This window comes from Gouania willdenowi, chromosome 13, assembly GCF_900634775.1.
Source record: "Gouania willdenowi chromosome 13, fGouWil2.1, whole genome shotgun sequence".
NCBI lineage: Eukaryota > Metazoa > Chordata > Actinopteri > Blenniiformes > Gobiesocidae > Gouania > Gouania willdenowi.
This window is the reverse complement of record NC_041056.1, coordinates 17,934,904-17,958,473: the sequence shown is the minus strand read 5'-3', so window position 1 is coordinate 17,958,473 and position 23,570 is coordinate 17,934,904. Positions and strand designations below refer to the sequence as shown.

At 39.0% G+C, this 23,570-nt stretch overlaps 1 protein-coding gene across 1 annotated transcript in view; it reads right to left on the bottom strand.

The window, feature by feature from the left end:
• grik4 (glutamate receptor, ionotropic, kainate 4) overlaps positions 1-23,570 on the bottom strand; it is a 381,843-nt gene that overhangs the window by 58,235 nt on the left and 300,038 nt on the right. Inside the window, exons 10-11 of the mRNA XM_028464526.1 lie at positions 19,511-19,663; positions 16,147-16,251 (exon numbers count right to left, since the gene is read on the bottom strand). Of these exons, the coding sequence (XP_028320327.1) occupies positions 16,147-16,251; positions 19,511-19,663 (258 nt within the window). The remainder of the gene's footprint in view (positions 1-16,146; positions 16,252-19,510; positions 19,664-23,570) is intronic.

Below are 23,570 nucleotides of genomic sequence, written 5' to 3'. Positions count from 1 at the left end.
GGACTTTCGCACAAGTTTTCATCAGTTTTCATCAGGTGGAGTCCATGGGTGGTGTTATCAGCGATTTAGCTTGTGACGTCACAAACTTTTCTCTGCGTTATAAGACTTACACAAACCATAAACGACTGGATGGATTTATTTCAAATTTTGTGTGCCGGTGGACACTCAAGTGACCTCATATGTGATTAAAAAACTGTTTAAGTGGACTTTAACCACAACCCAAACCCTGAATGAAGTACAATGACGTGTGTAAAAGGTGGGCATACTAAATAAAGAGCTTTCTTTTACACTTAAAGTTGGAATCCGCAATTCTGTTCGGAAACACTTTATTATTCTGGGTGAAATGTTCCTTCATGCTGAGTGTAGTCAATATATTGTGTGTTCAGAAAAAAGAACAAAAAGAATCAGACCTCTCGCAACTACAATTCTGTACAACCTCTGACCAATCCTCACCATTTGGTCTGAATGGAAAGAACCAATCAGATGCCTTCATGTCTCGTCCTCGTGCACGCTCGTTATGTGACTCAGTTCCTAAAAATATTCAGCCCAAATGAGGATCTGAATGGCCTGAAAGATGAAGCAGATGTTTCTGTAAATGTTTCTTTGGCTTTTTGGGGGGGATTTATTTATTTTTTCATCAATGCACGCTTAACCTTGTGGGGGTGTGGCTTTGGGCGAAGCTCCTATGGATGCATAAGGAAGTGGGCGGTGCTTAGAGAAGGTTTTGCTCGCTTAAATCACGCTAGCTTTCCCACATTACAGAGTGCACCTTTAAATACAAAAAAACCTCCTAAATGAAATCGGATATAATTAGTGACTACCTCTGTTAAAATTTGAATAGGCTTAATCTGTAAAGCTCATCTAGAAAATCTCTTTGTGGTCTAAATAGGCAGACACATTAACACAAATGGGTAAATTGTAGAGCTGAAGGAGTGCTATCTCAGTATCTAAACCCACTCCGACCTTAACAGCGGTAGCATAATCTGCACTTCATACCTAGTACCAGCTGCTATGTTGGACCTGTTAAGTTTCACTCATCTCTGCTGGAGCCTGAGGCACAAAGAGACAAGGAAGACACTTCACAATGTGCTACGCTACACCAGGCCTTTATGCCTCTATAATAATGTCCTTCCAGCGATGGAAAAGGGTAAAAGCCCTCTAAATCTGTCAACCTGTGTTGAGCCACTGCATTGCTCTCATCCTCTTACATGTTCTTCATATCCCCCAGTCTTACTGGATCTGCCCCATCTCTCTCCCCTTGGCCCCATAGCAGGGAATAGGAACTGCAATGAGTACATCTGCATCCACAGCAGTAAGACCAACAGCATTCTCAGTCAGATTGTGAGCAAAGGCATGGGGCAAGTTTAAAGAGAGAAAAAAGGAAGATTGCCATAATAAACACAAGAGCAGCACTGACAGGAAATAAATAAATCCAATAGAAAGAGAAAGAAATTGAATGAGCAAATTCACCCTTTAACTGGAGGAAGTCTTGTGTAAATAACATAGCACAAATCATTTCATGCAAATTGAAGAGCAGAATGTGTGCATGTCAGAGAGCGAAAGCATGAGTGTGTATGGCTGAGATATTCCACTCAGTATTCCCTCGGAGGAAGCAGGTGAGAATAAACAGGGGCCTCTTCTGACTTTATCACCTTCCCTTCTTAGCTTAACCCTAATGACTTCAACACAAGGACATTTAAGAACTGAAGTTAAAATAAATCCAAATACAGCTGGGAATGTTGGACTAAAGCTGTGAACAAGGCAGATATAAAAAAATAAATAAATAATAAAGTAGGCAGTAAAAGTCAGTCGTGCAAACTCAGCTTTTCCTGTTCTTGAAGATAGAGTAAGCTATCAAACAACGACATTGATGTCAAGAACTAGACGTCCAAAAAAGTAGATATTTGTGGATCCAATAAGAGTTATTGTCTGACGCACAGAGACAAAAACAGAAGTCAGAATCAGCAATGTCATTGTACTTTGTACAATGACAAGAAAAGGACTCTGATTCTAAAAGGATTCTGATTCTGATCCAATAAGAGTTATTGTTTGACGCACAAAGACAAAAACAGAAGTGCGGCTTACTGACCGATTAAAGACTCAATTGTAAATATGGGGAAAGAATAATGTTATTCTAAAAACATAAAAACAAATATGTAGAAGTCTATCAGTAGCCTATATATATATATATATATATATATATATATATATGTTTTTTTTTCTTTTCCATTTTCTGTTAAACCAACAAATCATTCAAAAGTGGTTTTAGATTACAAAAGACAACATAGACATGCATAAATTGTACATGGTAACAAACAAGGAAAAGAGTTGATGATGATTATTGATTGACAGTTATAAACCTTTGGAAAGGATCTTCAAAACAATTATTGCACTTTTAATATTATGTTATTTCACTTCTACTATATTATTGCTTTTTTGCCATAAAACTTGTTCCAATGCTTTCGAAGCTCATTAGAAATGAATAATTAGATCCATGGATCAAATGATGGCATTATAATCAAACCAGAAACAGGGATTTTGAATTTCAAGAATTTGATTAGACGTTAAGACTAATAGATCAATGGAGTTGTTGTTTACCACGTTTCCTAATCTTTACTACATGTTTAGCATTTAATCTGATCTGATCACTGTCTTTATCTCACCTTCTCTGGCCTTAATACGTCTATCTCTCTTTTTCTTTCCTTCTGCCTCTTCACTTCCCCATGCAATGAGCAGGTATGCTCATTGCATTTCTTCCTTTGTCATTTTCATTATCCTTTCCATATGGTCCATAAAGCATTTGCTAGCTATGCCAGATGGCCAGTAGTCCTCCCAACACACAACCACCTCTTTGTTTATAGACAATTGATTTGCTAATTCTGCCCTAAGTACACAATAATAATAAAAATATGTGAGTACACCCACAGTCTTCCATCTTAAACAATCCTTCAGGTGTTAAAACATCAATTGAAAGTGAAGAACAGAACTTTAAAAAATAAATAAAATAAAATATTAGTCTTTTGCTTACCCGAAGCAGAATTTTACATGCCATTAAAAAAGCCACTTCATGACCTGTGTCACTCGAATAAGTCCAGGCCAAGAAAAAAAAAAACCTCGATTTTTATTTCATTCTTGGTTGACCTTTATTTTACAGCATGTGGCAATTCAAACCTAGACTGCTGTCAACCTGAAATGTCTCAAAAACACATTATATATGTGCAGCAGTGTGGGAGCCAGTTCTATTCTTGCAGATGGAGTATAGCACAGCACCCATAGACTTAAAAATGAGAACAATTTGCTTCGAGTCATGCTCCATTCAGCCTTTGGCCTTTTGCACTTCTTCACTGTGTGTACAGCTACAAACTCCACACAGCTTACTTTAGGCTTTTTCTATTCCTCACAGGCTCTTCTGTGTGGCTTCTTAACTCAAAACTGTCTCTATGGCATTTTTGTCCCTTTGCTTTTAAGGTATGGCTTTTATATTAAAGGAATCATTAAGTCCTAAACGTCTCCCAAGGAAGCAGCCAAACAAGCTTGTTTAGCTTGTGCCAAACACCGCAAAGACAGAGAAGTACAAACACAACTATGGAGAAACATCAAAACGCCCACACTGCTTTGATAGTTTCCTCTTCTGCACATGGTCACATAACAGAGTTGAGCACAGTAACTCACAACAGCCTGTTTAATCCAAACTGGAATAATCACTTATTTCACAGCTTACTCCAGTTTATTGTCACACTACTGTCAGTGAGTTCCCAGTAGGAAAATGAGATCCAGGGCAAATAAAGTCCATGGTGATGGCAGGAGGGCTGTAGTGCTTTGTCAGTGTGGCGGGTGTGATGGTGTAGATTAGAAGACTGGGCGGATTGTGCATTTCCAAAGACACACTGGCTTCAACAAAACCATCATAAATGGCGATAAGTTTGTGTGATATGGAGCAAAGCCAAGAGAGGACTATGGTAGTGTTTGTATTCCCAACTGCAAGCTGGTTTACTGCACCACAAATTAATTAAGGCTGCATTAGGAAATAGACTGTAGACGTGTTTTAATGACTGATAGTAGCAAAAGATTAGTGTTGGAAATGCCAGTCTTTCCCTTCATAGACATTTTGGTTTATGTTGTATTATATAACTAGAGTATGGATTCTTTTAAAGTTAAAGCTCTATCAACAGTGGTGACCGAAATGTTAGAGAAATTCCCAGTAAACTACCTGGGCTAAGTAAAGGCTTCAGTTGGCCAAACCAACAAACATCAATACTGTAGGTTCCTAAGAAAGACCCTAGACCCCGAAAGTTCAAAATCACAACTGCTGCCTGATACGATTGTATCACATTTTTGACAAAATGATTGTGTAATGAGAAATTGCATGTGGAGGAAAGAGTTTGCCAATTAGTTGTTTGGTTTGAATAGATTTTAAAGGAAAAACCTGGTGTTCAAATTATCAGAAAATACTACACACACTCCAAAGTTTTGAGACATTGAACAAGCCAAGAGGTTCAGATCTTTTATCCAATCATTCAAAGGACTCATGACAGCATCTGTATTGGATAATGATAATGAATCCCTGCATAAATACAGTTTTTAGTTTCATTGTTTTATCACAACCTCTTCTCTTTTATTTTTTTGCTTAATCTTCTCTGGTGAGGCCTTTTATGTCTCATTTACTTTCTAACAGTCTTCCTTTGGCCCTTCCCTCTCATCACTTAACTCATCACACTTTTCACCTTCTCCTCCATGCCACCTGCATATCTTACATCCTTCATGGATAGTTTTTGGGTTTCTATGCCAGCTATGGCTTGGCCGAAACAAAAGTGAGGGCCTGCCAATGTCGCCTTGAACAATGGTCCAAATGGCTTTGGATCAGCTGGAAAATCTACTTTACATGGGATATTTTTTTAATGGATAAAACAAAGGCACCATAGATCTTGAAATAATAAACTCTCATATTGTGTTAAATACAGGCTTCGCCCCACAACAAAAACAAAACAGTCAGAGTAGCTCTTTATGTATTTCATATACATTAACTCATTCATTGCCATTGACGAAAATATATGTCATTTTAAATCCAAGCGTTCACTGTTATTCATTAGACGTCAATTGTGCTTTTCAACGGCGGTTGCTAGGAGACACTGTTACGGACCTCTCCAATGAATATGAATCTTGTACTATGATGTAGTGACCAACTGGTGCCGTGTAGGTGGCAGCAGTGCACCTTTGGATGAGAGATTAGCCGTGATGTGCACCATCTGCAGGGAAGGAGACAGCATTAAATGGTTACGAGAGAAGACGATCAACAACCTGGGCCAAATGGGTGGACTCTCGGCATGTTGGAGAGTAGGAGGAAATTGTGTGTGTGGAGAAGGTGGGGGGGGGGGACTTGGAGTGTCGTTTTTGTTGTTTTATAGAAGGAAACCTATTATGAGGTGTCACTAAAGCAAAAAAAAAAAAAAAAGCCTTAAAGTTTTCTCAGCTTCTTGTCAGAAGTTTGTGTAAAACTTACCTATATTCAACTGCTGATTATGGAAAAACAGAATAAGTTAGAAAAAACTAAATTCTGATGAAAGTAGTCTATTCTTTCAGAATCTGGTTTTAGATTTTACATGGTCATAGTACAAAATATTCTGTGGGTCTTTCAAAATCAATCAAAATGCTGTAAAATGGCTGGCAGTGAGGGGGGTTGTTGTTCTGAAAATGGCTGGCAGCCATGTGAGTAAAACAGGACTTAAAAGAGCAGTATTAAGAAAAAAATCACATTATAATGTTTTTCGCCTCATTACAAGGGCTTAAGTTGAAAAGTTCCTCTTCCTCCCTCCCTTGCTATTCCACATCTTGTAAAAAGTGAGCTCAAAACAGACAAGTTGAATTTTTCTCGCATTGTGACATCATAACGCAGAAACTCAGAACGTGAGCTCCTCCCTCTCAAATTGCCTCACAGGTTAAACAAACGTAGTGAAGGCAGGTTGATATTACAGTAAATACCTAATCCAATATATAGATAAACCTAAGACTGCTCACAGTTTCACTTTTAGTAGCTGTTATACCACCTCGCATCACCTTTATGAGATGACCTGACATGTTTGTGACCCAATGCAACACAGCGGTTAGACAAAAGAATGGACTATCACTCAGAAGAGGTGAGGATGACAAGAAAGCAATGTAGCATCTCATGTGAGTGTTTGAAACAGCTGACTCAGCTGAGAGTTGAGAGTTTACTTCCCTGCGGCACAGTGTGAGCGGTCACAATCAGTTCCCCTTTTAGTAGCCATTATACCGCCTTTGTATCGCCTTTATGGGATGATCTGACGTGTTTGTGACCCAATGCAACGCAGCAAATAAACAAAACAATAAACTATCGTGTTAAATGGACTATTTCTGTGGTCAGAAGAGGTAAGGAGGAGAAGGAAGGCTGTTAATGACTCACTGCCACTGTTGCTGTGATAAACACACGCTGAAGCAGCGTTTTAAGGAACACTCTGAAAGTGACTTTTCAGAGGGCTAAAACTCCAGAAACCAGGTGAGTTTGGGAGAAAATAAACCTGCAATGTTATTGGGGTTCTTGGAACAATTGGAGATGGGTGAAAAGTAGCATAATACTGGACCTTTAAGGTCTGTCTTACAGGTTTGAAAACTTGTTGCTCAAACTGTAATGCTAAGCTCCGTCTGTGTGGCCACCTTGTTCCTGCCAATGCACTCTTTGTGTCTGCATCGCTAAAACTACCACCCAACAGCAGGTGGAAAGTGTTATAGTTAACAACCAAAACAACACTTGAATCCCATCCAGGCCCCCTTCCCCCCCACCCGCAGACTAACACCTTGGCTCTTCCCTGAGGGGGATATCTCCACATACTCCAGGTTGAAATCATCACATTAGGCTTGATAGCATTATCCTTCTGCTTGAATGGCAAGGCGCCAACATATTAAGCGGACATAGTCAAGGTCAATAAAGGCAGCGGTGCCTGTTCCACTGCTTCATGTGTGGTTTTTCACACAGGTCCCCACTTCTATGGTGATCACCATATCTGAAAAGGTCAAAGGCTTTCCCAAATTATGAAATACCAAGCAAATACTGTATCTCCTCTGTGTCTGCAGCTTAACGGAATCCCAACAGCTACTCAAAAGGCAGCAGATAAAAAAAAGAGATGGCAATAAAGGCCCAGTGGTTTGATGACAGTTTGTCAGATTATCTGTAGATTTAACACAATGTATCTCCAGGAGAAAAAAAACAAAAAAAAAACACTACTTAGATTAACGAAAGAATGCCCACTATGGCTGTCAGAGGTTAGGTGAATTATTAGGAGAATTTATCTTAAGATAGTTAATCATATAAAAGTTGAAAACACACAACCGTACATTTAACAGCAGCCACAGTGATAACAATAATGATATAGTGTCTCCTGACATTTACAGCATACGGGGTATGAAGATCAAGCGGCATGTAAGCACACAGTATCAACTCCTGTCAGTTGAAAACTTGGCATTTAGTTGCCGCTGTTTGCCTAAAAAAGGTCACACATGACAAATAAATTCTGTAGATAGCTGTGATCATTTTACAGCATGAAGGTAAGTCGTAGTGACGACAAAACTGAATTAAAAAACAAAACAAAAAATACCTTTTCCATGAGCCCTGCGATGCCAGATAAGGAAAGCCTGACAGACTACATCTTCTCACCCAATTGCATCATATGCCAGTTCAGGTATGACATAAAATAAGAACGTTTTTCCATTCATGTAATTTAAGTTACCTCTTAACCCACTCATTGGCTTTGCTGAGTTTTGAGAAATGTTCCAGAGAAAAGTGGTTCTCAAAGGAGCGTTGACTTACTCATGGGGAATACATCATGGAATATAGCATTCATGCAAAAATGATAATAAAATGCCATAATGAGAACTACTGTGCAGAATAATTATAACAACATGACATAGTATCATAGGGCTAGGTAAACAGTGCATTTGATATCACTGAAAATGAATAAATAAATACATTAATATATTTATTGGTTGTAAGGTTGCATATATGATAAATATACACTTCAGGCAATTTATTAAATACCATGGGCTATGCATAAAACATTTACACTTATCTTATGGCGAACATCTTTAACAGTACAGCTGTCAGTGAACATGTAAAACACCATAATGTCATAACACATACTTCTCCCATCTTTCAAATCACTTCTCAAAACACAACAATTTCACTCTGCTTTCAACATATAACCATCCACTCATTCATGCCTGTTTCTTACCTTTTTTTTTTTTTTTTTTTAACTGATGTTCTTTCTTTTTTCTGATATATTCCCATGTCTTTATCAGTGTAATGTGTCTATGAGTGTCTGGAAAAGTGCTTTCACATAAAATGTATCATTATTATTATCATTATACTCTCTGTAATGTGATCTAATGTTAGATTTTAAGACGTGACACAAAAAAGGTTATATTTGTGTATATTCCATTAGTTATCAATTATTACAATAAAGTCAACACGACCCTAAAACGGAGCTCTTAAGTTTTTATGCACATTTCCATCACTCATCCATTCAAAGCTTCTGCTACCTTTGTGTTAATGTTTACCTCGGAATCCTTTCTACCGCCCATCCATTACTTATACTACTGAGAGTTTTACCTGTTAGATCAACCATAGATTTGTATTGCAGGTGACGGCTCAGCTCCAATGGAGAAGCCGTTGATGGATGGAGAAGCACGAGGACTATCACTTTACCCACACACAATTCCCCCAGCAACTCTGGAATTCAGAGCAATGTTCTTATACTGAGCTTTCTTTAATAATGCACTGTTTACTTGTTCTGGAGCAGAATGTTTACAAGCATTCACTATATACATACATTTTAAATAAATCCCAATATTTGCACAATACATATTATAAAACACATTTTATATTGAGGGATCAATCAGTTTTATCTATTTCATTATTATATTTCATTCATTTTTTTTTAATTAAATCTAAATAGTCCAGAGTTTATAAATGTAATGCATGAAGCATTAGGAAACACATTATAACACCTTATGTACAGTGTACAGCAGACATGGGCAACTGGCGGCCTGGGGGCCACATGTGGCCATCAGTCTAATTTTTTGCGGCCCCCAAAGCAAATCCCCCAAAATTGTGATTCAAGAAGTTGGAAGGAATATGAATCCCCCAATAATACACAAAATAACTCCCAACGCACACAAATCGGCAGCAAAATGCCAAAAAGTACACAATAAACTCTAAAAACAACAACAACCACTCAAACAAAATGACTACAAAAACACACAAAACAACAACACGTTACAGAATGGCTCCAAAGACACACAACAGAATTACACAAAATGACAGGAAAATACAGAAAACAACAAAAATGCAGAAAATTACAGAAAATTACAACAAGAACACACAAAATAACAAAAAAACATTGTCATTATGTATGACTCCAAAAAACACAAAATGGCTAAAAACTGACAAAACTTCCAAACCACAAAGACGGAAAAAAAGATAAAACACTTTTTCTCCCTGTGTTAATGCTGACATGAATGTTGATCATGTGGCCCTCTGATCAGATACATTCACAGTTTTGTGGCCCCTGCTGTAATAAGAGTTGCACATCCCTGGTGTAGAGTATATTTACACCAGCAGCTCTGTCATCAAATTATTAACAGACGTTTCCTTCAAGCTGTTAGAGCCTTTCATCACTTACAGTTTATTACTGACTGATTTCACTCAGCAAATGCCTTTGTAAATGTCGTTCATCAAAAATAAGTGGCACAGTGTTTGTCGCTCGGTGTGAAACTCGTGTCTGGTGGGAGAACATTTACTGAGACTGGGGGGTTCTGGGAGAAAAGCGAGTCAGTAAATTTGACATCAAAATGAATTGCTTAGCATGATTTGATGACCTCAGAGGTGGAGGGTGGATGAGTAACTGTTTGTGCTGAGGTTACTCAGGCACCACAGCTGTCTCTGACTTTAACATGCCGATATTGCATTATGGGTATGTTGACTCTTCTTCATCCGTTTGGTTATTAACATCTACCTATCATTAGTGCAACCAAGAACAAACAGATTCACACAAATGATATGATTAAAGAAATACAGAAGGTTTTAGTATAACCAACGCTTAACAGTCTGCATTACTGTACACAGTGAAGTACAGAACACTTACAACATATATTGCATGTAGGCTTTCACAATAGAAGTCCAGGCTATTGACTACACCAGTGGCAGTGGTGGCCGGCCAATAGAGGGCGCTAAGGTGCCGTCGCTTCAGTGTTTTTGATTTTTCTTTTTTAAAATAAATATTTTTTAACTACACAATCAATTATTTGGAGCACCATGTGTGTTTAAATCCGCATTGACGTAATTTCCTGATAGACGGTTCACGGCTCATCTCATCTGGAACACTCAAATGAACTCATCATTGGTTCATGGCTCAACTAGTCTGGGACACTCGGATGGACTGATCTTCAATCCTTTTCTGTTTGCCCCCTGTCCACTAACCCCAACCAGTCGAAGTGGATGTCTGCCACCTCTGAACCTGGTTCCACTGGAGATTTCTTCCTATAAAAAAGGGGGAGTTTTTTCTTCTCACTGTCGCTAAATGCTTGTTCATGTGGATCTTGTTGGGTTTTTTCTTTCTTACTATGGACTTTATATTTTTGTTAAGCACTTTGAGATGACTTTGTTGTATTTTGCGCTATATCAATAAAGTTGAATTGAATTGAATTGAAATATACAAGATATAAATTATACTTTTCGGGGGAAACGATTTCCAGACAGTGCCGCAGAGCAACCAATCACTGACAAGAATTTTGACATAGCAACGGGAAATTCAGGAATTATCCAGTCAGCATCGTAGTAAAATCTGATGCTCAATGGGTGATGACTACAGCGCCCATGGCCCAAGCCAGGTGTGCCTGTGGGGAAACACCACAAAGAACCTGTGGAGGGTAGCAAAGCGTCTTTGATGCGTCTAGTCTGCCGGTACTTCGAAAAAGAAGAACGTTGAAACAACATCAATGTTATTACATCAGATTCATTCATTGCAATTATGTCGACAACAGTGATGGACGCTGAGGAGGGCAGTGAAACTATAGGGTCTCTTCTTCAAAATCAAATGAGAGGAGTACATTGGTGGAAAAACTACTGATAAAACAGCAAGGTCTAGATCAGCATAACATCAAGAAAAGCCAACAAGCCAGCGAAAAAGGTCAAGTTTATACCAGAGGCTTCTCTCGTAACTGGTACAGCAAGAAGGCTTAGCTTGCTGGATGCAGTCATGTAAATGCTTTGTATTGCTTCCCGTGTTTGCTATTTAAAACGGCTGGGACAGATACGGCATGGTCTGATACCGGAGTAAGGGATAGGAAACAATGATCTGAGAAGATAAAGACACACGAGAGTACGAGGCCACATATGGAGAACATGGTCAAGCTAATGATGCTAGGAAGAGCTAACATCACAAAGCAACTGGATGAGGGTCACAGGCTTGGTGTGAGGAAGCACAATGAAGAGGTGGACAGGAACCGGCATATTTTGTCGAAGATAAAAAATTGCATTCAAATCTGTGGGGCGTTTGAAGCTGGCTTTGCGCGGCCACGATATGACTGACTCTTCAGACAACCCTGGTGTGTTTAGGGACCTAGTGGATCTGGTCACAGTGCTTGATACCATGCTGGAGGAGCACCTAAAGACAGCTACCGTTTTCAAAGACATCTCGAAGACTGTGCAGAACAAACTGCTGGACTGTATGTTGTCAGTACTCAAGACCCACATTCTCAAGGAAGTAAAAATTGTGGATTATGTTGCTATTCAGGTTGATGAGACAACTTACATTTCCTCCTGCTGCCAGTTGGTGCTTGTGCAAAGATACAAATGATTTAAACGCCGGTATTCCAAACACTGATCATTATTGTATAAAAAGGCGGTATGTAAGTTTTTGAAAGAGTGATTGTAGATGCTAACCAGTTTTTCTGATTAGTGACTTCCTTCTCTGAACGAGGAATACAGCGCATCTGTGCAGCAGCCCTCCACAAAGAGGAGGACGATTGGACAGGGAGAACAACAGCAGTTGGCTTCAGAGGTAAACTGCAATATTACAGTCCTGTTTACAAGACACCCAGTCAGTGTTTTTACCTGAGCTACCTTCTAATTTATTGATATGTAAAATTACTATATGCTATATTTCTCTGTCTGCCATCCTCAATTCCTGTGTAATAATAAGAGTTACACATATTTTTTTTATTATGGTATATTCTAATAACTGTCTAGCTATTGAGGAAGGCAGGCACTGATCTCATCTTACTGATGACATTATTTACTATGGTAAGGTTTACTATGCGTACTTGCCTTTTTTTGTATTATTTATGTATCGTTATAGGTATCTGGTTCTCACTTACCAACCACCTCATCAGTGCCACTCTGCTACATGTAGACTTGTTTGTGCAACACACAGAACAGTTCATCGGATGCAGCTCTGCAAACTACTAATACCCCATGTTGAACAAAGCCAAGCTGAGAACAGAGCTTCCCTCATCTATGAGCACAACAAGTTCAAGGCCTGCAGTGGTGCACTGACTCTACTCCAGTTTTTCATGGAGAACAACCTTCAGGCCACATTCACTGAGACTGTATGTCTTCTTAAAGGTCCAGTATGATGCTTTTTCACCCATCTCCATTTGTTCAATGAACCCCAACAACATAGTATTTGATGTTTTTTCCCCAAACTCACCTGTTTTCTGGAGTTTTAGCCTCTGAAAGGTGACTTTCAGAGCAATTCTCAAAACGGGATGCTTCACGGGCTACTTATGCATATCGATGAATAGGCGTGTCTGTAGACTGAGTCCACACACAACTACGATCACTAACGATTATCTTTTGCTATGCACACACTCTTCTTATTGTTTTCAACCAAAGAACTGCACATTATAGTAATACACATGGCTATTTAAGCAGCTAATGTGAATTTGAGTCAGAAAAGTGTGTGCGTGTTGCTGCAGAACCAGAGCAGAAGCAGCAGCTCCTCCTCCTTTCTGCACACAAAGACAGCCAGACTCTCTCCTTTCCGCTCCCCATCGTCCGTCACCAAGTAAAAGTTGGAAGCCGTCTAATTTCACAACCGAGTCCGTTGTTTGTGCTGTGAGTCACAAAACATTCCCGTAAACATCCCCATCGTTTCCTCCTGAGTTCCCAAGAGATGTTGGGTCTCGCTGCATAGACTGGTGTAGCATTAGCACAGAGTGCTAACAGCTGATGTGTGTGAACAATGGCCGTGGCTCCAAGCAGTGACTCCCAACATGATTGGCAGCAGAAAAGGTAGTGCAGTTTGGGCATCCAGTAGTGCAGTTTGCATTTACATATATGGCAATAAAGTATAATATATATTCTATATTAAACAGCAGCACTGTTTTAGCTGTTAGATAGTTGGAGAGGGAGGAGCTCACATTCTAGGAGGCGTGTATTATGTCCATGTTAGGAGATAAGAGGATTGTCAGTAGGAGGAGTTTCGGCATGTGACGTCAACTGCCGTGCAAAATCCAACTCACCCGTTTGGAGCTGACTTTTGACAAAATGTGGAATAACAAGGGAGGGAGGAAACAACTTTTTCAACTTTGGCCCCCACACACACAAAAATGATGGTAAAAACTTTGTAACGGCAATTTGTCCATAACTTTAATAAAAACTAAGTTTGTTTTGCTCTGCAATGTTAGTGGATAAAAAGGAAGATGACCCTTTATAAAAAAAGACAAGTTGTTGCATCTCAATGAAAATCAAATATTCTCTCCGTTGAGACAAAGAAAAAGAAAACAGAGTTCTCATCAGAATATACCCATGATGTTTCAGCCAAAGAATTGTCCCGTATTGTCCAGAAGAAAGGCTCCCGAGGAGCGGTCCCCCCAGAGATCCACCTACTCCACCCCGGGAGTGTTAGTTCCTTCCGTGTTCTCTCGTTCCGCGTTCAAAATATTAACATATTTTTTAGCACAGAGAAAGAGGATGAGGAGGAAGAAGAACAAGGAGGGGAGGGGTGTGTGTGTGTGTGCGCGCGTCTGGAGGCGCTGTTTTATCCATCTAGCTATGCCTGTGAGACCTTGAGGTCAGGTTCCATCTAGTTGTTATCTGCTCTGTGACCTTAGCTACATGACTCAGCAGAGAGGAAGAGAAAGACATCACAGGATGGATATAGAGCAGTGACATGCAAGTACACAGATGATCACACACAAATATATGAGATATATGATTTTGCACCAACAACGTGTAGAAAATAAAATCATTTATTGCCCAAAGTTTGGTTGTAATGTTGTTTGTTTTGTGCAAAAATGCCTCAAGTTATTAATATTGGCCTTAAATAACTGTTATTTCACAGAGCACTTACTGTATATCCTGCCATTTCTGTTCTGTTGTATCGGCATGGTTACTGAAACTGACTTTTGACTTGATATGGCACAGCCTTCTTTAGAATATTTTACACCAGCCACCACTGACCAGTGGTTATTAGCCACTGGTGTAAGTACTGCACCCTGCAAGTTTTATCAGTGCATTCAACCCTTCATAAATGAAAAAAAAAAAAAAAAAAAACACTTCAAAACTGGTCGGGTATGTATATATGATAGGTATATACTTTATTCAGAAACACATAGATTTATTTCTATATTCAAAACTCTTTGAATTTAGATTTTTATAAATTCCTATTTAAAATTTAGCATTGTTATCAAAACAACAATGTGGATGCTCCGATGCGCAACAAGAGCTCACAAGAACTACTCCAGACACATATAAAGTAGCTCCAACACGTATCCTTATGTTGTCTGCAGTAATAAAGAAAAACATTAAAGCAACATTAAAGAAAATGTTGAGAAAAGCACGACAAAAACAGAAATAAAAAGGAAAACCAGGTGGGACTTAATGTAAACACTGCACTGGAATTGAAAATTTACGTCACATCTGGCTGAACATGGGTGCTTCCCATTGATTGTATTTTATGGCATAAAATTGTTCAAAAAAAGTACTTTAAGTGCATTTCTTTAAATAACTGTGCACATGCTTTTATTACTAATAATACATTTAAAAACATTGAGATACCCTTCAATGTACATATTTGTTCCTGAACAGAAACAGTTTTCCTGCCTCTACTGGGACATGGCTAATGTTTGGATTCATTTATTTTGTCCTTTGTTACATCAAGTGCTCTGCTGAAAGGATAATGGGGATTGTTTGCAATAAGAACTGAGAAAATGTCATCCCGACTCCCTGCAGGATGATGCAGCTCTGGTTACCTCACTGCCATAAAGACAACTGCAACATTCGCCAGGAGTGCCCTGCTGGGAACAGGAAGGTGTTGGAGTTCGTGCTCAGCAGCTTTAGTGAAATGTATGCCAAATTACAGCCAAATGTTTTCTACTTGAAAAAAATACAATCTGAAGCTGAAAAACCGACTGGGCGCCATTATCTCAAGTGAAGCGGACACTTTACTGAGCTCACAGTTATGTGGAAATTGTTGGATATGTCAGCACTTACATGTAGCTGTTGAACTGCAAATTGTGGCAAAATGTATCCCTTTTGCAACGCAATTGGTGCTCTGTACTTTCTAAAACAGCTTTCTAAATGGTAAGTTTGTCACTGTCATAAATTTTTAGACTTCCAATCACATGAATATGGTGTATAGAAAATGTTGAGTCAGAGTTGTTCCTACGTCCCTGAACACAACGTAATTGGGGATGGTTTCTAGCCACACTTATTATTTCACACCCCTCTCACTGATGCCACGCCCCCCTGCGCCACTTCAGAGACAAAAGTTTGAAACTGAAAAAATTATTTGAAACTATAAAAAAAATTGAGAGTGAAAAAAACAAAACAAAACATGTTACTGAAAAGAATTAAACCTCAAATGTTAAATTATATGGAAGTGAAAAGAGAAAATGTATTCAAAATAATTTATTTCTATTTTGAAAATATGTATTTTTCAATATCAACATGTGATTTTTCAGTGTTACATTTTTATTTTTTTGTCCTAATTTGGCTCCATTAAGGTCAAGCTTTTTCTATATGTTACATTTACTAAAAGCAAAGTAATATTCTTTCACATAAAGCCAAGGCTTCATTTCCATTCAAGGACAAATTGCTTGAGGTTAAAATAAAAAGTAGTGCAGTTACTTTACCTGCCTTAGGCCATCCTTAGTGTTCTGCATAACCCTCAGGGCGTAGTTAGAACGCTGTCCTTTGCTGTTGAATTCAATGTGGCCGGTGAGACCTTCTAGTTCTACCTGCCCAACACAGAGACAGACATATGTTAAAGAAACCCTCCTAAATGTTCCCTCAGGATAACTAATCTGATCATAAGTCATAGTTAGACTGACATGAGTTGGCGTCATATGAAATCACACATGAAATTTAGAGTAATGATATTCAGACAGGGCTACATTAAAGTCCATTTACAGGAAAAAGATAGAGTGATTAGAATAGATTAGTCATGCTAGCATCCAGTAGTTGAGAAAGACAAACAGCGTAGTGATACCCAGCCTATGTCATACAAACTACTTAGGTTACTAACACCCCTTTCCTGCAAACAGAAGCACATTATACTCAGTGACAGCAAAACTTCATAACGCGTCCTCTATTGTCTGCATAATCAATATAAACTGGCCCACAGGATTTGGAGTCGTCAAAAGGGGAAACAACACACATTATTAGCTTCATTCATTGTAAATATCAAAACAATACATTCATGTATTGCCTTCTGACTCAGATTTTTCTACTACATGAAGTATAAAAACTTTGGTTTTTGTAGTTTAGATGGTAAAATATGTCTAACTTGGCATGATTTTTGCTGGGGTCTTTTTTTGCTGTCAAGCATGATCTGCACTTTTTAGAGCGAAATGCGACACTAAAATACTGAGCTGAGTTTGCATGTTCTCCTTGAGCTTGTGCTGGATTATTTTCCTTTCCCAGAAACAAAAACATCAAGTTAAATAATAAATATCGACTGGACTCCACTTTTTATTTTCAACCAGTTGTTATGTGTTACAGTATGTGTGGTAGTGTGTGTCTCTGCGTTTCAGTGTGTGTCTTAGCCAGTGTGTGTGTTCACATTTCAGGTGTGGTATTAAATAAGGAGGTCGGATGGTGCCACTCAGAGTGTCTCACACACTGCTGAGAGCCAGTGGATCAAAGTGGACTCCAGCCTGTGTGTGTGTGTGTGTGTGTGTGTGTGAGTGTGTGTGTGTGTGTGTGTGCTGCTGCTGCTGCTGCTGCTGCTGTGGTGGTCCTGTGTGTGGACGTGTGTTCCCTGTGATTTAAAGTGTTACGCTGAAAAAGGCCTTTTTCTTTTGTTTCTGTTCTGTTCTGTTGTGTTAGAATGAGTAGTGTATTTTGTCATCCTTTATCTGTTAATGTTGTATCCCTATTAGGGACTGTTTTTAATTCTTTTTTAATTTTTATTCTTGTTAAACCTTTTGGAACTTTGCGTTTTGGTCAATAAACCCTTGGTTTATTTTCAAGTCCTCTGATTTCTGTTGCAATTATTCCTTGGTTACCATTTTGTCTTCTGTCCTGGCCCCTCCTAGAAGTCAGTCAGGACAAAACGTCTGTGACTTTTGGGGTTCGAGTGTGCAAAAATGGTTCTTTTGCATAAAAAAACTGAAATAGTTTTTGCATAAGTTTAGAAATCTTTGCTACATAGGCTTTTCTTATTTTTTAAATCATATTCCACGTTGCTACATTACTTCTGTGGTAATAAAATTGCTATATAACATAACCGTTTACACTTTCCGACAGACAAGCTGTGTCATATATTTTAATCATGAATAAAATATTTCTGCAATTATGTTTTTTAAGGTAGTCAGTGTTTTCTTACTTTGCTTCTCGGAATCGTTGCCTCGTGTTACAGGCACGGCCTGTCACTTTAAGAGAGGTGTTGCATTGTGGGAGGTGAAGGCTTGACCGGGTTGTTTACGTGTGGGAAATGTAGTGTTTTGTCTGGTCAGTTCGGGAGTAGATGTTCACAGGTGCGCTCTCTGTAAGTTTTGGATGCAGCGTGTTTATTACCTAAGATAAGAGAGGATTAAAACACATCATACCCTCAGATACCTGCCTGCTTCTTCCTCCCTGCACTCACCCGGTATGCAGAGTCGGCATTACGGACCGCTGTTGTTACCGGTAATAACGAGCCACGGCTGGGGTAAAACTCAGTGAAATACCAGACCTCCTTACCACGGTTCGGAGATAACCTGGCGAAGGTAACACTCGCCATAGGCCAACTGTCAATTCTCATAAGAATCATTGCAAATAAGCTATCAGACATTTTGCGGTTGTGATCAGCCACAGCATATGCTGTTCAGATCCTAACTTTGCCAATATTCTACATTAACTCCAGTACATTTAGTAAGGTTCTAACGATGTGCTGATACATCTGGAACCACAGCATTAACAGCAGGTAGGAGATGAAATGCTTCGACCAGAAACATGTGTTGGTGGGTATACGAAGCAGATGAAAGCTTCCAGTTTTCAAATACAACATGTAAAAAGCAAAGGAGCCGGAATAAGTGTCAAACCGAATGCGTCTTCAGCGGCACCGGACGCATCTGTTGCAAAAAACGTTGCGCAGGTTTCGCAGGATCAAAAAATGTCCCCATTCGCTTCATATGAAGTGAAGCCCCGCCCACCAGCAACACATTCAACTCGGTGAGTTTCACTGCCTGCTGAAGCGAGGAGCTGCGCTCCTTTTTCTCCTCTCATAAACATAAACCACCAGTGAAAAAAGCCGGTGTGATTAGCGGCAAATGCTATGCTAGCTCAGTGCTACAGAGAGAACTTTTACCTGCTACTACCACCTCCTCGCTGATTCTTCTCCACGCCAAATCCTTCCTAGTCCAATCCTGGTTATAAAGGCCGTGTCATACAGCTCCAGGTGGTCACACACAGCTTCTACTCCATGGTTGAATGGGTGAACAGACCGGTGTCCGTGTTGACGGCCTGACGTTATCGTCAACAAAGACTCTGATTGGCTTTCATCATGCGAAACAGTCACAGGAGTTCAATATTTTTAACTCTTGCAAATATGACAAAAAATCCGAAGTGCACTCGCACGGCCAACGCTCTTGACGTGCGAATTGGACCGCAACGCCGCACAGGAAAGATTTTGCGTCTATCCATTGACTTAGTATGTAATCTGGACACACAAATATTTTGTGTTGCATCCGGTGTGAATGCAGCATTAGACTGAATCCACTGCATCTTGGCCATATCCTCTTCTCCAAGTAAATCATTTTTGAGATGGTGGTCTACTTATTCAAATTATTACATTTGCCTATATCCTGTTTTGGTAACACTTTGCTTGAAGTTTTATACATAAGGCTGACATTACGCTGTCTATATTATGACATGACACCTGTCATTAACATGAATAAGGTGTCATGAAGACTGTCATTAAGTGTCGGTGGGACTTTACATAATGGTTGGTGTTTTCAAGGATTCATAATATGTAAAATAGCCACTTGAAGCTACATTCTACAATGGAAATCTTACCATCCTTAGGTAATTCATGAGGCTAGTGCCATGCTCCCAGATTTTCGAGGACTTGCAGGAAAGTTGAGTGGCACCGACATTCTGGCTACGATTCAGCTCCTGGACGGCTGCCACCACGGCGTACACCGCATCAAAGAGCAGAGCTGACGAGAGCTGCACAGGAAGAAGAGGAAGGTAGGTGAACACATTATATGCACGCACGCACGCACGGCTTTAAAAACCTGAAAGTGTAACATGTCAGTGGTTGATGGTCACTGAGGGGTTAACCTGTCCCTGGAGTGGTGGTGAGATTATTCCATTAGATCATTAGACAGACTCTGATCTGCTGACAGCATTGAAATCCATCATCTCTCTCTCTCTCTTTTCCTCAGAGCAACTCTGTCCTTCCTGTTCTTCTCCCCTATGGCTGGCACACACTGACTATTCCAATTACAACTCTCCTCTCATTGTGGAGACCAGCAAACTGCAGGAAAGCTGCTCAGTCTCTGAACTCCCCACTACAAACACCCTCAGCATCACAACCACTGAGTCCTGTGTGTACTTTTGATTAAAATGTCAGGTGCTCTTAAAGATGAAGCTGTACAATACAACCAGAGATGAAGTTAGCCTCTTTATTTCAGACTATGAGTTTTTTTTTTTTTTTTTTGTTTTTTTTTTGTGTTTGGAGCTGAAAAGATCCCCATGCTTTAAACTGAAAATATTTGATGTATTACAAACATGTACTTAGTAAATTGAAGATAGCAAATAAACAAATTTAAGTGATAAATCAATGCATTTTTAGTTTGACTAATAGCTGTTTTGGTGTTATGGTGAGAGACTTTTCAGCCAATGTTGCAGAGAGAAGGAATACGAATTCCTTTCAAGCCATTACTATGTAAATGTAATAGTTTATTTCAATAACAACAGTGAGAGTTGCTTTGTACAAAATAGATTTTTAGCGTTCCAAAGGTTTGTTTTGAAATATAAATTTAGGACAGAGAAACCTGTCTTTGCATGTGCCAAATAATCAAAATACCAAGTACTTGTTTGAAATCATTAGGAATTAATAGAAGTATCACAAGAAATTAGCTGAAGAGAGAAAGACGTCTTAAGTCAACTTCTTTGATAATCACAGAAATGTGACCCTTTCTCTAAAGCCCAGTCTGCACTTTTGGTTACAGTAATAAAAAATATATATATAAATACTATTTTTATCACAAAACTCAGAGAATGTTCAAGTAATTGTTTATAACTTTTCTGAATCCTCACACAATTTAGATTTTTCAACCTCTCCTCCCACATCCTCTTATAGCTGATCAGCCTTTACAACTCTTCATTTCTAAATGATCAAAATGCTTCAGTTGAAGAGGTCACCATCACACATTTGGTGCAACTAAGATTAGACGACATTTCCATTTCTATGTTCTTGGAAAAGTGGGTTAATCAGTTTCTTACTTTGCCAGTGTCAGCCATTATTCTCTCTAGTTATTAGTTAATTAGTCACAAACCCAGAAGGCTGTGGGCTCACTAAGTATCCCAGTATCACACTGTGCAGAGATCACACAGTTTTTTTTACATGCTGTGTTCAAACCATTTTAAATTTTCACCGCCTGGCTTGTTTGAAACAGAAAAAGTTGATGAGAAAATTTGTATCCAATTTGAAAGTTACATATTTGGTTATATTTGCAAGTGGATGGTGTATTCATTGTATATTATTACTTGAGCTTAAGCTTTTAATAAAGCCCTTAAGCAAAGACTTGCAAAAAAAACTATGGCAGTTAGGTCCTGCTATAGGAGAAGAAGGACATGGGACTTCATTTAGAAACCCTTTGTACACTCATATCTGTGCGTACAACGTGCGTACAACCATTTCTCAAGTGTGTGACATTATTTTAGCCTGTTCAGTTTATTATTGCGTTGGTAAATGGAGTGACATCTGATGTGTCAGCGCAGCCTGTGCAGCCAAAGGCATCTGTATGAAATAAAAGGTTTGTCAATTGTAAAACATTTGTTTTAAACTAATTCACTAAAAAAATATATATATACAGTATATATATATATCTCACAACCTGAAGCCAAGAAAGTAGCTGGGCACTGATCAGAAATGGCATGACAAAGAATGGATTAAATAAATAAAATATAATCACAAAAAATTATAATTTCCTCAGTAACGGTTGGGTGTTTAAATGTAACTAATTACTTTACTTGTTTTAAAACGTGCTTAAAGGCACACTGTGTAACTTTTGAGACAATCCTTATTCCGAAGTTGCGGCTCTGACTTGCCGACTGCCCTTACTAAAGAATCCATATTTAACTGAACTATCGCGGCGATTAGTGCACCATTAACCCAACACAAAACTACCATATTGTGCTCTTTTGACTGTAAACAGAGGTTAAATTCATTTCAGCTGCCCACAGCAATGGCGCCGGGTCGGGAAATGCCTGTATGTTGTGACGCCACGTGGGAACTATGTAAATCTGAGACTATGGTCACGTGACTGCAGTAAAGTGAAACGTTTCCCAGGCATTCTCCAGGTCACATGGCCTGGTGAAAGACGATTCGTCTCCTCCAAACTTACATAGTCGGTATTTCAAAAGGGATGCCCCGCTCGGAGCATTGATACTGTCAAGTGCTGTATATTGGCCTGAGGAATCATTTAAAATAACTCATATGGGTCAACTCTTTAGGGCAAAAAGTCCACGTTGTGCCTTTAAGTACAAGTAAAATTACTGATTTAGAAATGTACTCAAAAAAGTACAAGTATCCATGAAAGCAAATCAATCACAGTAATGTGAGTACTGAGCTATCACTGTGGGATGATGAGCAGATCCCTTAACCCTAAGTGCTGGTGTTGAACTTGTTGTGTTTGAATAAAAGTGTGTATAAATAAATAAACTTGTAATTTAAACATTGATTTTAAGGCTTTTTTAGAGTTTTGTTATATTCTTTGAACGTCTTATTTATTGCCCCAAGCGTTCAGAAAACTAAGGCAGATAAACAGCGTATTTCTATTTGTCTCTCCAGGACCCTCTGCTGTGATGATGATGATGGTGGTGCAGACGGCACGTGCTCGCCAACCTGATTCAACCACTTTTTCTTGACCTAAATATAAAGAATTGTCTTGATCAGATAGCAGACATAACCTTTTAGGCTGTGGATGAATAGAATGTATTTTAAACCATCATCAGGCATTGGTTACGTTAGTTCTGAGAATTCTATTCAAAGCTCAGCCAGAGTCCGTTCCTGTGCTACACCAACGCTGTTCACCGCCTCTGTTATTCTCTTCCACAGAGAGATTTTATGAGCTCCTTTAATTCCAGTTTTCACACTGCCAAAAAGCACATCTTTGTTTTGCTCCACCTCAGATGTGAAGATGCTGATAATTTTATTTTTATGCCAGGGTTTGTTTGACCTCAGTGGGCGTGGCCTCCGAACCAGGAATATTTAGGGGCGTAACCTGTTAATGAGACAAATTCAACGGCCACATTTATCAACACCGCTGGAGTTGGTCAGATTCCAATGTTTCATATGTCCTGACACAACTTTTTCATTTCCAATATGATACTGATATTGCAGCCTTGCGTATCGGTCGATACCGACATTGATACCATATCAGCATGAATCATACATACTTTATTTTTTTATTTTTTAAAATAAAAAATAATCCTAATTACTTATTTTGTAGTGTGGAATGTTAGAAAAGGCTTGATCAAGTTACTCAAACAAAGAACAATTATCAGCAACAGTAGGGGGAAAAATAAAAAATAAACAAAATCAGAAATTCAGAAAATTTTATCCGATATCCGTTTTCGATATTGCACACTCAAACCTGCAACCATTTTCACGCAAGATTGATAAATGAGGGCAATGGTGATGAGTTTACAGTACCACACAATCAGATTGGATAGGATGTGCTATTACAGTGGGTTGTCTTTTAAACAGGAGATCTAATCATGTCCCCATGTGCCTAAGTGTGAGTGAGCAATCTGCTAAACTTGAAGTAGTTCCAACGGAGGGCTCGCGCCTCGCATCGTGGCTCTGAAGAGGCGTTTAAGGAAATCTTGAAGACACCTGTTTGAC